This window comes from Artemia sp. Qi Xiang Cuo, chromosome 1 (assembly GCF_049724085.1).
Source record: "Artemia sp. Qi Xiang Cuo chromosome 1, ASM4972408v1, whole genome shotgun sequence".
Taxonomy (NCBI): Eukaryota; Metazoa; Arthropoda; class Branchiopoda; order Anostraca; family Artemiidae; genus Artemia; species Artemia sp. Qi Xiang Cuo.
Window position 1 is genome coordinate 6,935,024 of NC_142794.1, and position 16,828 is coordinate 6,951,851.

The following is a 16,828-nucleotide window of genomic DNA, read 5'->3' on the forward strand; positions in this document are numbered from 1 at the left end:
GATATCAAATATATAAAATTCAGTAAGTTTTAGTTTACGCATCAAAGTTTTTATAATTAGTTTAAAGTTACCCAAACAAATGTAAATATTATTCCACAAAGTGGGAGATGTTCCCAAAAGGAAGGGGATGATCTTGATGAAAATTACACCATCAAATTCACATTTACCGGATAATTCAAGAACCTACAGGAAAAAAAAACGCGAAACTTTACAATTCTCATGAGAAGGAAGTCACAGCTGCGTACTTATTTTTTTCCTTTTCTCACTAGGAGGCGATTGTCTCGACTAGCGGTCGGAGAGTGGGAATGAAGGTTCAAACTTTTAGTTACCTTAAGTACAAATCAGTCTCCTTAAGTCCTGTAATCACAGGCTCTAGCAATACCTTAACCAAGTCAGAGACACTGCCGAACCTTTTGACTTGAAAATAAATACTAACAGGACGAAGAATATGTGACGAATACTGGGTCAATACTCGAGCTACAATCAGGGTTCTTTTCCTTTATAAGTAATTATTAATTAAAAAAAAAACTTTTTCCAAAAAATTAGTTTTTCAAAAAAAAGTAAAGAACTCCATTAAACCAAAAAATGAGCAAAATAGAATCAAATAATCTACCAAGCATACAACCACCACAAATTAATATCAATAAATAAATGAAACCCAAAAGAAAACAAGCAGAGTCAAACTCAAAACAAACGGAAATTAATATGAGTAGGGTTCAAAACCCCTATGCTTTTTAAAAATTCAAATAAATTTATTGAAAAAATGTGCATTGTTAGTTTAATATACATATGTTGATATTTATTCCTTAGAATCTTAATTAATTTTGATTTCTTAAAGTTATAAAAGTGAAAACATCTAAAGGAATTGTTTTCAGTAAAGAACAAATTATGTTCTGCCTTTAGAAAGCATAGGGGTTTTGAACCCTACTCATATTAATTTCTGCTCGTTTTGAGTTTGACTCTGTTATTTATTTTAATTTATGTTTGTTTTGGATTTCATTTATTTATTGATACTAATTTATGGTGGTTCTATGCTTGGTAGATTATTTGAATATTTTGTTGTTCATTTTTGGCTTAATGGAGTTCTTAACTTAAAAAAAAAACATATTTTGAAGAAAAAGTTTTTTTTAATTAATTTCTGTTCGTTTTATATTGACATAGTCTTTTTCAGAGCAAAAGAAATAATAGTTTTAATCTTTCAGGTTTCCCTTAAGAATTTATAGTTTGTCCCGCTATTTATATGCTGGAGAAACCTTTTCAGCAATATTTAACAACATAAACTCTTTTGAAACGACACAAATAATAGTGTTTAATTTAGTCATATACATCCTCTAGTTGACCCGATAAATAAATGTTAAAACCATTCCCAAAAATTATATTTATGCTCTTTCACAGCCTGTCTACACGTACACTCTTTTGATTTAGTAAAATTTCAAGAGCAGAAGTAGTAATAGAAGTAACCCCGAAAACTTGAACTTAATACCCTTAGTCGTTCTTGGTATATTGCTGAGATGTCTTATTGGCAACCAGGATACAAACGGTGTGTTTTGATTTAATTTTAAAGCAACATTTAGTTTTTAAGCATAATGGGCAAATTGCATATCTGTGGGGGGTTGACCCACCCAATAACCCTAAAGATGTAGTTACTAGACAGATAAGCTATGCTAAATAAAATGGTTGTCTTAAAATTTCGACTTGAACCGCCTGTAAAAATATGGGACAAAGGGGAGGGCGGATTACCCTTTACTCACTTATGGCTCTTGAAAAAGCATTAAAACTTTTATAACTTTCAATCAAAGAAGCTTATTTAAAATATCAAGGATACTGCTAGCTATGATAGAGCATCGCTGCCTATGTCCTTATATGGCCTATAGTGCTTATATGCCCTTTTAATACCTGTATGCATGTAGGTTTTTCGTTTAATTGAAACTCCTCCTACGTTCCATAAAAGTTTCAACTTAATGCCATTAATGTCGTTAGTTACAGTAACCGTAGAAGCAGCATTAAATGAATACACACGGTGTCTTCTGGCTAGCTCAAAATCCCCAATCTATGAAGGTATAAAGGTGAAATTTTCAGAGAATATTTCTGTTGTATGGATGACAACCTGCCATCCGTATGCAAGTTGTCAAAGGGCATATCAGCAATGTCTTACGAACAGTTTCGTGTGTGAAATAAAAACTTACAACGCTTGTCGTGGGGGATGTTGAACTAACCGAAAGACAATATTTGCATCATACTATTGATGCTTCTATTCATACAACCACTGCTACTATTACTATTACTGCTACTAAAACTAAGACTACTACTATTAACTGTAATCCTGCTGCTACTACTATATTTACTAGGGCTACTACTAGAACTAATAAACCTAAGGGTATTAGGGCAACAATTTTGGGCAATATTGTAACTGTATTAAAATAAATCGAAACACACTATGCCCATATAGGTTGTCAAGAGGACGTAACAGCGATGCTTCAAGACCGGTTGATGGTATTAAATTAAAAATTTCATCGTGTGTTGAAGGGGATGTTAAAAAAAATTGTGCTATTTGCATACTGCTACTAATGCTATTACAGCTATTGGTACGCATAATTACCAAACCTTTCAACAAAGCTGAAAAATTTATGTCTCAAAACTTTGTTTGGATATTTGCTATGGGATATGATGGGCGTGGGGGGTTATCTCAAATTACTTTGACTCTTAAAAAGGGCACTATAACTTCCAATTTAAAATCAAATGAGACCCATCTGAATTTAATACAACCACCCATTCCAAAAAAAACTTATTTGCCCCCAGGGCATAACTTAAAGCTCTTGCGCCAGGGCTCTGGGGGGTTGTGCCAACCCTGGAAGCATTCTTATATGTTCTTTGGACTATTTCAAACTAAATTTCCATCGCAGAACTTCAATCAGGTGCATTTGGTGAAAAGAGGGGTAGTGGGGGGGTGCTACTTGACCTCCATCATTATTGACTCTTAAAAGGGATCTAGAACTTCCAATTTCAACCAAATGAGCCACCTATAAAGCTTATACAACCATCCCTTTGATAAGAACCTTAATTGCCCCAGGGGCATAACTTACAACCCTCGCTCTCGGGCTCTAGTGGTTTGTATTAAACTCGAAAGCGTTGTTCTATGATATTTGGACTATTTTGAATAAAAGGACTGTCTCAAAATATCTATTGGATACATCTCAGGAAAACACGACGTGTTATTGTGGGTGTGTGTGGGCGGGGGGAAGGGGGTTGTAGCTGCGCTCTGATCACTTTGACTCTTAAAAAGCACACTAGAACTTATGATTACCAATCCAATGAGTCCCATCCAAAGCATACAAGACCATCCTTTTTATACGAACCTTATATGCCCCAAGGGCATAACTTAAAACTGTTTCCCTGATAGCTGCAGGGGTGGGGTGTCTCCCCACAGACATTATTTCCAAAACCTTCAACTACAATGAATAAAACTGTTATCTCCAAATTTTGATTGGAGGTGTTAAGGCAAATGATGAGCATGGGGGGGGGGCTGTTTGCTCTCAAATCACTTCGACTCTTAAAAAGAGCACTATAACTTCCAATTTCAAATCAAATAAGTCCAAGTCCCATATGATGTTTATACGACCGTCCATTCAATAGGAACCTTATATGCCCTCATAAAATAACTTACAACCCTATCTCCAGGGTGTTGGGGGGTTGTGTTAACCCTAGAGACATTATTATATGTTCTTTGGCCTATTTTGAAAAAAAAAATCTCTATTACATAATTTCAGTCAGATGCGTTTGGTGAAAAGAGGGATTGTGAGGTGAGGGGGGCTAAATGCCCTCCATCAATTTTGACGCTTAAAAAGAAGCCAGAACTTCCAATCTTCAACCAAATGAGGCTCTCCTAAAGTTAAACAACCATCCCTTCCATAAAAAACCTTAAATTCCCCCTGGACATAACTTGCAACCCTTGCCCCTAATCTTTGGGGTTTGTTTCAACCCCAAAAGCCTTGTTACATAATATTTATACTTTTTTAAATAGAATGGCTATCCCAAAATTTATATTAGATGCATTTTAGGACAATGCAACAAGTGTGTGTGTGGGGGGGGGGGTACCTGCCCTCCAATCACTGACTCTTAAAAAGAGCACAAGAGCGTCTGATTACCAATCCAATGAGGCCCCTCTGAAGTTTATATAACCACACTTTCTATATAAACCTTACATTCCCCCAGGATATAACTTACAACCCTTGCCCTGAGGGCAGGGGGATTTGTTATCCTCAAAGACATAATTTCCGGACCTTTCAAATACCTTGAACAAAATGGCTATATCAAAATTTTGATTGGAAGTGTTTGAGGAAAAGAAAGATGCAGGGGGGAGGGGGTCATTTGCCCTCTGATCACTTTTGATTAATAAAAAAGGCATTAGTCCTGTCAATTTCAAATCGAATGAGCCGTTTTTGAAGCTTCTACGACAAGTCTTTCTATAAAAACCTTATATGCCCCAAGGGCATAACTTACAACCCTTGTCTTGAGAGCTATAGGGGGGGGGGGGTGTCATCCTCAAAGACATAATTTCCAGACCTTTCAACTACGTTGAACAAAATGGCCATATCAAATGTGGATCGGAAGTGTTTGGGGAAATGATGGGCGTGGGGGGTAATACTCCCTCCGATTACTTTTAATTATTAAAAAGGGAAATAGCACTCTTAATTTCCAATGCAAAGATTTCCGATCAATTTCCAGATGTTTTAACTACGTCGAATAAAATGGCTATCTCAAAATTTTGATTGGGTGTGTTTTTGGAAATGGTGGGCGTGGCAGGGGGGTTAGCTGCCCTCCAATCACTTTCGACTATTAAAAAGGGCACTAGCCCTTTCAATTTCCAATCGAATGAGCCCTTTTTGAAGTTTTTACGATCACCCTTTCTATATAAACCTTATATGCCCCCAGGGCATAACTTACAACCCTTGCCCTGAGGGCTCTGGGGGGGGGGGGGGTTGTCATCCTCAAAGACATAATATCCGGATCTTTCAACTACGTTGAACAAAATGTCCATATCAAAATAAGGATCGGAAGTGTTTGGGGAAATGATGGGCGTGGGGGGTTATTCTCCCTCCGATTACTTTTGACTATTAAAGAGTGCACAATCCCTTCCAATTTCCAATCAAATGAGCCCCTTTCGAAGTTTCTACGACAACTCCTTCGATATAAAGTGCCCTGGTCTAAAAGAAAAAAAAAATAAATAAATAATACATTGTGCCAACATCGTTCTTTATATAGGCAGTACTATTGCGCTGCATGTGATCAAACCGTGAAAAAATTGATAACTAACATACACATTAAAAAGATTTGTCTTTATGGCTGATTTCGAATATGTACAATTCAGTAAGTTTAAATTTGCCTATTGTAAGTTTTATAATTAGTCCAAAGTTACCCATGTTACCAAAGTTACCAATGAATGGAGGTTCAAACTTCTAGTCAACCTTAAGCATATACCAGTCACTTAGAGTCCTGCAAGCAGAGGCTCTAGCAATACCTCAGCAAAGTGAGAGACGCTCCCGAACCTTTGGGCTTAAAAATAAATAACAACAAGACAAAAAGTATGTGGCGAACACTGGGTCTCCACTCGAGCTACGGTTCGACAACAAGCTGATAGGGCATGTCGTGGAATTCAAAGATTTAGGAAAGTACAATGCACAACACAGAGTCATTCTAGCAAGAAGTCAAGCTCAGAATTGGCCGGACGAATGCATCCTTCAGGAAACTGTCTAAAACCTGGCACGGCTAGCAATACTCTATCCAACTCAAAGTTGAGGCTGTTCAAAAGCAAAGTCCTCTCCAAGCTTTGATAACGTTCTGGAGCCTGGTGTCTAGACCAATTAGTTGAAAAAAACACTTTCGGCGTTTAAAAACATGTGTTTAAGGCGCATTTTAAATATCCACAGGACCTATATGGTAATGAACGCTGCTGTACGATAGAAATGTTTCAAAAATTGATAATCGAAGTGAACAAATACCAGAAGTAAAGATATTTCGGGCACGTGATTCGCCTGCCGGAAAACCTGACAACCAAGGGTCGTCCTCTAGTGGCACCCAAACACTTATCATACCCCTGCACTAGCTTAAAAATTATATAAAAATCTGCTGTTTGCGCATTGAACCATACATAGGAAGAGATGATAACTGTTGGATCTAAAACCAGGGCTCTTTGTTGGATGAACTGTTCTTGGCTACTTAGGCAGTGTATGGTCCAGGTTTGTGAAAAAACACGATGCCATACTGCGGGGTTAGTTTTTTTAATACTCTTCATAATTTGTGCAGCGTTGACAATACACGTCCTTGGTGATCGCTGTCCCATGTTCTATGAATTGAGCCGCTAACACCTGTTTAGCAACCAGTTACAATAAAAAACAGTTAAAACAAATTTTCAGTCAGAAAAACATGTCCAAGCTTTTCTGTTTTTGTTAGGTGAATTTGATTGAGTCCATATCTTTGATTATGCTCTTGCCTAAGGGTTTACGTACTTAATACAGGATCCTGTTTACCAATGGTTCAGTAATTCGCTGATGACCAGGAACTGCAAGATGTTACAGGGTAGCTCTGTACACGGGCCTCATAATTTTTGTTGACCGAATTTCTATGCTAGTGTAGAGATACTACAAGCGCTTCGATGTGTATGGTAACTATGTAGAAAAGTAGAAAAAGGAAGTAGTTTTGAGATCATGTAATTCATTCATTTATTTTGGTACTGTTTGTAGAGATATTCGGAGGTTACTTTCAGATGAACCCTCGTACCGAGGACTGAAAAAAAAACAAAAAAACATTAAACACAGCAAGTTCTCTAGTTTGGTCGTTATTCTACAGAGAGGAAAATCAGTTACTTTCAAATAGATAAACATAGTTAGAAATACTTCCCTTTTACGTTATTATTGACATGCTAATTTTTTTTTTTCGCAGAGTATAGTAAAGTAGCAAGTATAGTTAAGTGCAGAGTAGTAGAGTACAGCAAAAAAAAAATCTACCTTTGCGTTCCCTGGAGACAAGTTTTTTGAAGGTACAAGTTAAAGCAAGACTTGTTTCTAGTAGCTTAAAACTGCGAAGAACTCAAACCAATCACATTTATTAAGTGATTTATTAAACATACAAAAATCCAAAAATTATTTCAGCATTCCACGTACAAGTACTCCTGAAGGTACTGGACCTAAGTTATTTAAGCCCCGTTGTTCAGGTGGTTCTATTCGCAAGCGGGCAGATGACAAATGTACCAAGGACTGAAAAGAAAATCTGCTTTAATCACTATTCCCCTGGAAGACAGATAGGCAACTTTAAATATTGGTAAACGGTATTAGGCAATAGGGCGGTTTTTAGATTTTCTTACTATTAAAGAAATATATTTTATCCAGTATCTGAATGTCAATGAGTAGTTTTAACGGTAAGAGGTTTATAATTAAAAAAAAGAAAAACAAATCCCTCAAAAGATGGTTTGTATAAAAGAAGAAACCAACAAACAACATATTTGGACTGATTTCTGTACGGTTGTACACAATAATAATAATTAATTTTTTTTAAGAACTATTTTTACAAATGTAAAAGAAAGGAAAAATAGGATAGAAGAAGAAGATACAAGAAAAATAATATGAAGAAGATATAAAATAAGAAGAAAAAAATCGTCAAAAGACACATAAATTCGGCTAAGCACAACTCAGCCCGTCCTCCAATGTGAAAAAGTCACAATAAAAGAACTTAAATGGAATAGGAACTCAATGGGAGAGAATAATGAACGAGGCTGAGAATAGTGGGGGAGAAACTTACACAACTGCGTTGACCTCAAGTAAATAATCTATCAGGCTCTGATAAATTGTTAGTAGTAGTAGAATTAACACAGGGACGGAGTTACGTTGTTTCTAAGGGGGGAGGAGTAACTATAAAAAAAATTACTGTTGCGAAATAATCCTCTTGTTAGCTATTATTGAAGCAATTCTTTTTGGTCTAGTAGGTAATCTCGTCCCCTGATGAATATTTAAATTATAATTAAATTATAATCACTGTATTTTATTAATATTGATAGCGGTTTTATTTGTTTTTAGTTTATTTTAGTTTTTTTTTACCTTTGTTTCTTCTGTGCTGAAGACACTTCGTTCACATATAGGCGAAATATCCGCGTCGTTTTAATTTTTCATCTTTTCTCTCTATTATTTGAAAAAAACTACGTTTTCTAAAGAGTTAAAGAGGCTGAGTTACAAGGTCGAACCTTAAAACGTACAGGGATTAGGAGGCACAGTTGGGGGCTACCACCCCCAAACCCCCACTTTCGCAGCCTTTAAATAAAAAAAAAATTTCTTTAAACTGAAAGTAAGGAGCGACATTAAAACTTAAAAAGAACAGAAATTATTCCGTATATGAAAGAGGCTGTGCCCTCCTCAACGCCTCGCTCTTTACGCTAAAGTTTGACTTTCTCACAACTCTTTTTTTAAACAATAAAAACTTTAGCGTAAAGAGCGAGGCGTTGAGGAGGGCACAGCCTCTTTCATATACGGAATAATTTCTGTTCTTTTAAGTTTTAATGTCGCTCCTTACTTTCAGTTTAAAGAAATTTTTTTTTATATTTAAAGGCTGCGAAAGCGGGGGTTTGGGGGTGGTAGCCCCCAACTGTGCCTCCTAATCCCTGTACGTTTTAAGGTTCGACCTTGTAACTCAGCATCTTTAAATCTTTAGAAAACGTAGTTTTTTTCACATAATTTCTGCACGTTTTTGTACAGTTTATCACTTATTATTGCTTGACAAACTGTTAGCTGATCGTGTCAGGAGTTAAAGTTGGGGGGCTGCCGCCCCCCAAACCCCCCGCTCTTGAAGATTCTTGTGTTAAGGCTTTTAATTCCTGAATACTCAAATCACGTCGTACAGGGTGCCTCCTAATCCCTGTACGTTTTAAGGTTCGAACTTGTGACTCAGCCTATTTAACAGCCCCCCAACTGTGCCTCCTAATCCCTGTACGTTTTAAGGGTCGACCTTGTAACTCAGCCTCTTTAACTCTTTAGAAAACGTAATTTTTTTCAAATAATTTAAAAAAGAAACTGAGTTTCTTTTCAAAGTATATAAAAAAGTTGCTCTGATGGTGAATCGAACCCGAGTTTTCCGCCTGAAAGTCTGAAGTCTCAGCCGCTGGACTATACAAACACAATAGTAATTGTTGTTTAGCAAATAGAAGGTATTTTCGACGCAAGCAAATTCCCAAAAATCTTGATATGTGGTTTTTGGAAAACAGGGAAGGAGTGATCAGATTGAGCTGAAATTTCGACGATAAGCTCCCAGGCCCCAGGAAAGCTTATCCTCTAAATTTCAGCCCGATCAGACAACGTTAAAGGGGGGTTGTGGAGGGAAAAATTAACATGGGCTAATATAGGAAACCGAGGTTTTTCGTAAATGTAAATTCGGGGGATAATTTTTTCGGTCTGAAAATATCAAAAGGCCCTAACAGGTCGAATTCTGCTTCGAATGAGTCCTCATTCAACCAGATCCGTTGCCAACTGTGTCCTGTAGGCGTGGCTAAGAAAAAAAAAAAGAGATGAATTTTAAGTGGCTATATTTGGTTTTTTGAAAACAAGGAGTGATTGGATTGAGCTGAAATTTCGAGGATAAGCCCCCGGGCCCTAGGAAAGCTTAACCTCTAAATTTCAGCCCAATTGGACGACATTAAAGGGGGGCTGTGGTGGGAGGGTCAAAACTTCCGGCCCAGTTTACCCCATGAAGATAAAGTCGGAGGAGGATGAAATTTTGCAAGTTTCTTAGTTTGAGCTTGGGCTACAAAATGCAATTACCGCCGTCTCTCTGCGACCTCTAGGACCTGAAATCGCTTAACATTGTGGTGGGTCGCCTCTTTATAGAGGCACAAGTGTGCCTCCTTGACTGGTCCCAGTCTCGTTTGTTGTTTTTCATTGAGTTTGTTCTCTCTTTGATGTTTTTTATTATTGTTAAAACACGAACTGCTTCTAAAAGAAAAAATCTAGTACTGGAAAATTTGCCGTTGGCTAATAGCTGATTTTTAAGAAAAAAAAAGAACCAAAATCCAAAAATTCTACAGAATAAATAATACTACTAAGTAATATATTCGACTCCGCAAAATCCGATATCATCCTTGCTAATTGGAAAATGGAAAACTCTGTTACATTTACAACTCTTGGAAATAGCTCTGTCTATACAGCTAATCACCTAATTTATCTCGGCCTTGCCATATTCTCTATCCACCACAATCGTGTACATCTTCTTAACCATTTCAAACGTCAAATTTCAGTAGCTTACCCTCTATTGTTTCATGCAAACTTCGGTTTAACCAGATGCTTCTTGCTAGCCTTCATAATACCACTCCACTTCCTCACAAGCTGTGTGCCCAAGAGCGTATCCAGGATTTTTGCTCGGGAGGGAAGGGGGAGGGGTACATAAAAGTATACCAAACGTATCAAAAAATTGTTTATGTGCATTTTTGCTACTTTTTTAAGGGCCACGAACAAATTTCGGGAGGGGGGGGGGGGTAAACCTAGTAAAACGTCCCCCCGGATACGACCTCGTGTGCCCCTCTCTTCTGGAAACCGTTAACAAACATCGATCAGCTCAAAATTAGATCGTTTTTTTCCGATTTGCAAAGCATTTACTTCGAACGCCTCTGTGGTAAAGGAGCTCAGAAATGGTTGCTCAGTTCAAATTAGCTAACCCCGAAATCTCAGTTGCTAGACAAGGTGGGAAACATAATCGCGAAACTGAATTTCAGCAAAACGAATGGGTGCGAGTACTAAAGCAGCAATTTGTTCGTTCATCTCCGTAAAATTTTTTTGTTTTGTGTCATTTTCGCGTTTTTATTTTGTTTTTCTTCTTTTTTTTTGTTAAATTCTGTTTAGTTTTGTGTTTTTATGATAGGTTCACAAATAAACAAGAAAATAAATATTTGTATAACAAAAAATATAAATAAATACAAAATATTACCTTAAACGTTCTAGGCTCCCAGACAGCTAGATTTGACAAAGTTTGATGATTAAGGGAAATATGACATCGTCCGAGGCCGGTGATCAGAGCTTCATATGTTGAGCCGAATTCAGCAGCTCCTGCGTGTATCCTATCTATCCATCTCTAAAAGGGGAGATTTTTTTACATGAAATAGCAAATATATAACACAATAAGTAAATATGCTAGATTTCACATTTTTTTTTGCCAAATTTGTTGAGTCCTGCATCGCTTGAATTCAGTGTCATAATTGAACGAAGTCCCTTTCTGTCTGTCGCTTCTTCTCTTTTTTCTGTTTTGCATTGTTGTGAGTTGAATTTTTTTTTTTTGCATTTTACGTGCTTAAATCATTAACAATTTAATATTTGAAAGCCTTGTTTAGGGAGCCCCCTCTTTTACAGGCCTTGGAGCCTTTAAGGAGGATTTGTGACTGTGCCATTGAGCTGATTTTGTTGTCTGTTTGTTTTTTAGTTGTTTTTTTTTGGGGGGGGGGGTTGTTTTGGTTGAAATATATATCATCTTTGATCTTTTAAATGCTAGAAAATATAAAATTATTGTACCTTTCAAAGTACCAGGGAAATCAAAATAAAGAAACTTTTTTCCCCCTAGACCCATCTTAGGTCTATCCATTCCCAAAAGCCGGGACTCTGCTCCAAAAAAAATTGTTTGTTTCATACTTCTCAATTTTGTAGGGCAATATCACATTTTCTCAGCGTTGCCAACGTCGAACTGTCAAAACAAATAAGCAGAACTAATTAGTTAAATTTGATAAGAATTTTCCTCCGTATAAATTCTACAATCAATAATATGTTTATTATCAGACAACTCACGGGCGGTTAGAGGAGCACCTGCCCTGGGATCAGAAATTTTTAGCGGTGCAAAATTTCAAAAAAAATTAATCTAACGGTTATAATCATTTTATAATTTGGAAATTGTATTTTTACAAAAACAAAGTAGAGGGCGCAGTTAATAAATAAAAATAATTGATAAAATATTAATAACAATAAATAAAATAAATTACTAATTAATTAATGGATTGTAAAAAAATACAGCTTCTTAAACTGCACTTCTTCGTCGGCTCGTTTTGGAGCGTATAGAATCCCTTTGGTTAATAGTGAAAAAGATAAACTTTCAAAAAGATACCAAATCCCTTCTATAGCAAATAGGCTAAAATTAAATAGTAAATTTAAAAATATTAATAGCCGATCACTTTTAAAGACTAAATTAGTAGAATATATTATTAACCTTTGATGACGGGGTGATTCTTCTTGATAATTAGTTTCTTAGTATTATTTTTAGATTTTGCCGTGCTGTTGTAGCCTCCGTTGTCCTTCTTCTTCTATATGTTATGATTTGTTTTGGTTTATCTTATTTATATTTATTTTTGGCGTACTTGAACTCATTATAATAATTGTTAGCCTTCCTTTCGAGCTTAGCTCCCTGTTGGCTCTATTTAATTATTTGCGTTGTTATATTTGTATGAAATAAAATCTATCTATCTTAAACTGTTTGGTACCACGTTTTTTAGCTTATCTTTAGCTCTTTTTTTTTTTAGCTTTTTTTAGTTTCTTTTTAGCGTTCTTATTTATTTGTTTTGTATCGGATTAACGACACTTCTTGACTACTAAGGTCCTTGCGTTGGCCATGCAGAGTGTTACTACCAAAACCTGCATATGGAGGCCCTTTTCATTTAAAACTGAAATCACCATTATCCTGTTTTTTTAAGATAATTATGGTTGAGTACGTTTCCACTTAACCAATCACAACAATCAGACTTAATTTTTGCTGTTCTTGGTGATATTGAGGCTATAGCCCACATAGCTTTTGAGTTTCATTGCTCCAGCACCAAAGCAATAACTGAAAAATTAGGCTTACTAGATCTTGAATAAACTCCTTCCTAACAATTCGGATATTGAATAATACCCATAAATAAAGATGCAAATTTTGTTTCCAGGCAAGAATTAGCGCATCTTGGCTATACTACACCGGAAGTTACGACAAACTATCCTCCTTTCTTCAGAAATAATGTTCTTTTTAAGACCACCCATGGAAGCGATAATAGATAGCCTTTTTGTCATTATGTGATAGTCGTACTTTTATCTGTATCCCTAAAAATGTATTTCTGCTTCCAAATTGATATAAAAAAGAAGGTGAATGTAAGATGTCAGTCCCAGTCCAAAAACGGCTGAAACTTCTCTAACATTTCTTTCATTACATCCCAAGAAAGTGGTATCAAACCACAATTTTCATATAGTTTATAGCCTAGTTTAACATACGGTTAGTCAAACAGATATCCTGAAACTATTCTTAGACAATTAAATTACCGTGGCATTATCGTGGCTTTTAACATTACAATCTTAGCTCACTGACATGTCTACCTGTTCTTCAAACTTTGTTCGACTACGAGAAAACATTCTGCGCTTTGGCTATTCTACTTTTTGCATCTTCATTGCATTCACAATCTTTACTATTAATACTACCCTCAAATCTTAAACCTAATAATAAACCAGAGCTCTCTCCTAAAATTAAACCCATTCTCGCACTCTTCACCTTCAAAATGGTAACGTTTATATCTAAAAACAAAAAACATTTGCTCATGCGGACAATGGTCCGTATACCCCAGGCACCAGCCTCCTGATTCTCTGCCTTCGGCCAGGAGCCCTATGCGTGGTTGGGGGAAAATCATCTGACACTTCCCGTGTTTTCTCTAAGTACCCATTTGGAGCTTGATCGAATCAGGCTGAGCTTATAGAGTCCCACCGTCCCACCGTTGAAAACCATTAAACAATAATTTCCCAACGAAATTCACACTGCAAGCGAATATATTAGTACCTGACACACCAGACCACTTTCCACTAATTGTATCTTTCGACACAAATATCATGTATTTTACAGCCATTAGTTTTAATAAAGGCTTTAAGTTTTATCAACCTGTCGGAAGATAATATAAAACGACAAGTTAGGTGGAGTTTAATGACTATTTTAATTACAGAACAAATTTCCAAGAATTGTAAGGAATTTCATAGAAGTAAATCGAGGAAATCTAGATGAACATACATAGGTTTAAATCTATTACAATGCTATACTAGAAAATGGAAGCAACTTGATACCCAAAGACGATTTGTTAATCTTCTTAATAAGTATTCTAAGCATTAAATATTCTTAAATGTTAATACTGATAAGTACTGATGGTGCACTCCAGGGAGAAATCGCAACTTAATCCGTATTTGCTTCAAATTTAATTCGAATTAACTACGAATCTCGAACGGCTAATTAACTAATGCCTCTCAAAAGGCCCATGTTCTCTACATAAAGGATCATATTTCTTATACTATTAAGATTGGTCATTTGCGTCAATTTTTTTTATAATTTGATGATAATTGTACACAAGCTAATTCACTAAAGATGCCAGATAACCGTATTCACAAAGATAATACGAAGTTCATTTTTGGTAGTTCCAGCTTTTAATTCGCCCTGACCTTAAGCGAAAAATTTAATTTTACCAAATATTATTAACTTTTTGTCAAACCTGTCATGCGCTATTATGAAAATAGTTTACATTTAGTATTTTAAAGAGCTAAAGAAGCGCTTTTTGTTTTGTTTTTTAGGCATTTCGAAGGTATCTGAGCTTCCTCTGAATTGGTTTATAAACATAAAGGAATGGCATTTTAAAAAGAGGTTAGGTCAACCCTGGTTGACTCCTTTTACGAAACAGGACAGAAAACGATTGGCTCAGTTACCGCGTTGAACATAGATTTCAAGGATTGCCTGCCTTCTCAAGTTCAAATGCAATCAATTTCATTCAGATACACTAGTGATTATATTGATTTTAGTGATAGTAGTGAAGTGAAATTTATAGTGAAAACAATTACATATATTGATCATAGTGAAAGGACTCAAAGGTTCTTCGTCAGGTGGTGTGCCAACAATAATAAGAAAGGGGTGCTTTCTGGAACTGATTTATTCAATCTTCTGAAACTTTCTTCTTTCAACTACCTATTAAGCTTATAACTTATCTAACAAATCCTTCATTTGGACAGGGTATATTTTGAGAGATTCTTAAAAAATACTAATTATTCCAATTCATAGAGGAGGTGAACAAGCCTTTCCTTCTAATTACAGTCATTATTCGATGTCATCTGTCTTATCTAGAATTTTTGAAAAGCCGATTTATAAGCAGTTAAAAAAAATTTCTGGAAGTTAAGGGATTTCAAAATATTAGACAATTTAATTTCAGATAGGATTATTCGACAGAAGATACTCTTATATCTCTTTTCAATCATATTAACAAAGCTATTGATGATGCAAATCACGGGCCACTATTACAGCCACAAGAATCGTGCTGTAAAATTGTTTGCAAGGGGAAAGATGGATCCAAAGGCGTATAAAGTATTCTCGTTCCGGGGGGGGGGGGGCAACAAAATTTAAGAAACACAACAAAAATAGGTTTATATGCTCTTTTTTAAGTTTTTACAAGTTAAAAAAAATAGGGGGGAAGGGGGTCAAACCCCACGACAACCCCCTGGATACGGCCATGCATGGACCACTAATACCTTCGGAAGATTTGTGCTAAATGTTCACTTACGAGACCGCGGTTGTATGCACAGATATAACAAAACGAAAATAATCCGTAAAGAAGAGAGAAATGAGGATAATACAAGCCATTGAAAAACGTAGATTACAATGCAAATATTTTGGTCATTACTTCCACTTAACCGTCCTCAGTGCACAATATTAAAAAAAGAAAAAATACTGAGAAAAATACAAAGACTAATATAAAAAAAAACCTTAAAACAAACACAAAAACTAAAATATGAAGACCCTCTCAAAGTAACGATGAAAGGGTAACTGAATAAAATGACAATGCTGAATGGTAATTCAATTTATGAAGAGCATTTCAAAAGAAATATTTGTATATTAATCTACGTTTTTCACTGACTTGTATTATCCTTGTTTCTCTCTTCTTTACTGTTTATTTCTTTTTGTCATGATTAGCCAGTGTGGTCTCAGAAATTATTTGCACAGATATTAAAAACATTAGGTATGGATTAGGGCCCGATCGATATGGATTTCTGGCGTGCGATACCGATACCGATATATCGGTATCCTACCAATACATACCGATATAATTTGCCAGTGAATTGGCTTCCGAAAAAAAACCATCATCTAAAGCTTAAGCCCTGCATTCTCTGTCCACATTCATACTCACATGTTTCTCCCTGGTCTATTACACACCAGAGAACAGCCTCAATAATTCACCATGGATTCAGAATAACGCAAAAAGATTTAGAAAAACAGTTAAACCAAATAAAGTTCTTGTTTGGCCAGCGCTTAATAAGTCCAGTCCAAATGGGGCAAGTTGTAATGCAGTAGCACTGCATTACAAAATGTGCTTACTGTGCAGTTACTGTGCACAACTTTTCAGCATTTTCTCCTTTCAGAGTCCTTCGTTTATCATCACAAATGTTCCCAACTGCGCTGAAAATTCCTTCGCCTGGGACAGAAGAGATCGGGCAGTAGATACTTCCGAGCAAATTGTGCCAGTCTCTTGAAACGACTGCTATTATTTCGCCACAACTCTAACGGCCAACCTCACTCATGTACCTTTCCAGTTTTTCGTCAATATTACCTGCTGACTCTTCTTCCTCACTTGGTGAAGTTGCAAGCACGTTATCAAACAGGCAGTCGATCAAACCTGCTCCGCCTCCTTTTCTCTGTTTAGGTTTTCCTTCTCTTCTGTTGCAGCGGCTATTTTGTTTCTTTCAATGTCTGACTGTGTGTTTCATCTTGTGGCCACCTTTTAGCGTTACCAAGTGCTTCTTGGTTTAGGGACTGGCGCTTGTATCTGGGA

General features: G+C 36.2%; 1 protein-coding gene across 1 annotated transcript in view; it reads right to left on the reverse strand.

Annotated features, from left to right (window-relative positions):
- Nucleotides 1-7,085: 7,085 nt before the first annotated feature.
- The window catches only part of mRpL20 (mitochondrial ribosomal protein L20), a 39,045-nt gene continuing 29,302 nt past the window's right edge, over nucleotides 7,086-16,828 (reverse strand). Inside the window, exons 3-4 of the mRNA XM_089093366.1 lie at nucleotides 10,960-11,103; nucleotides 7,086-7,253 (exon numbers count right to left, since the gene is read on the reverse strand). Coding sequence (XP_088949492.1) covers nucleotides 7,140-7,253; nucleotides 10,960-11,103 — 258 coding nt within the window. The 3' untranslated portion in view covers nucleotides 7,086-7,139. The remainder of the gene's footprint in view (nucleotides 7,254-10,959; nucleotides 11,104-16,828) is intronic.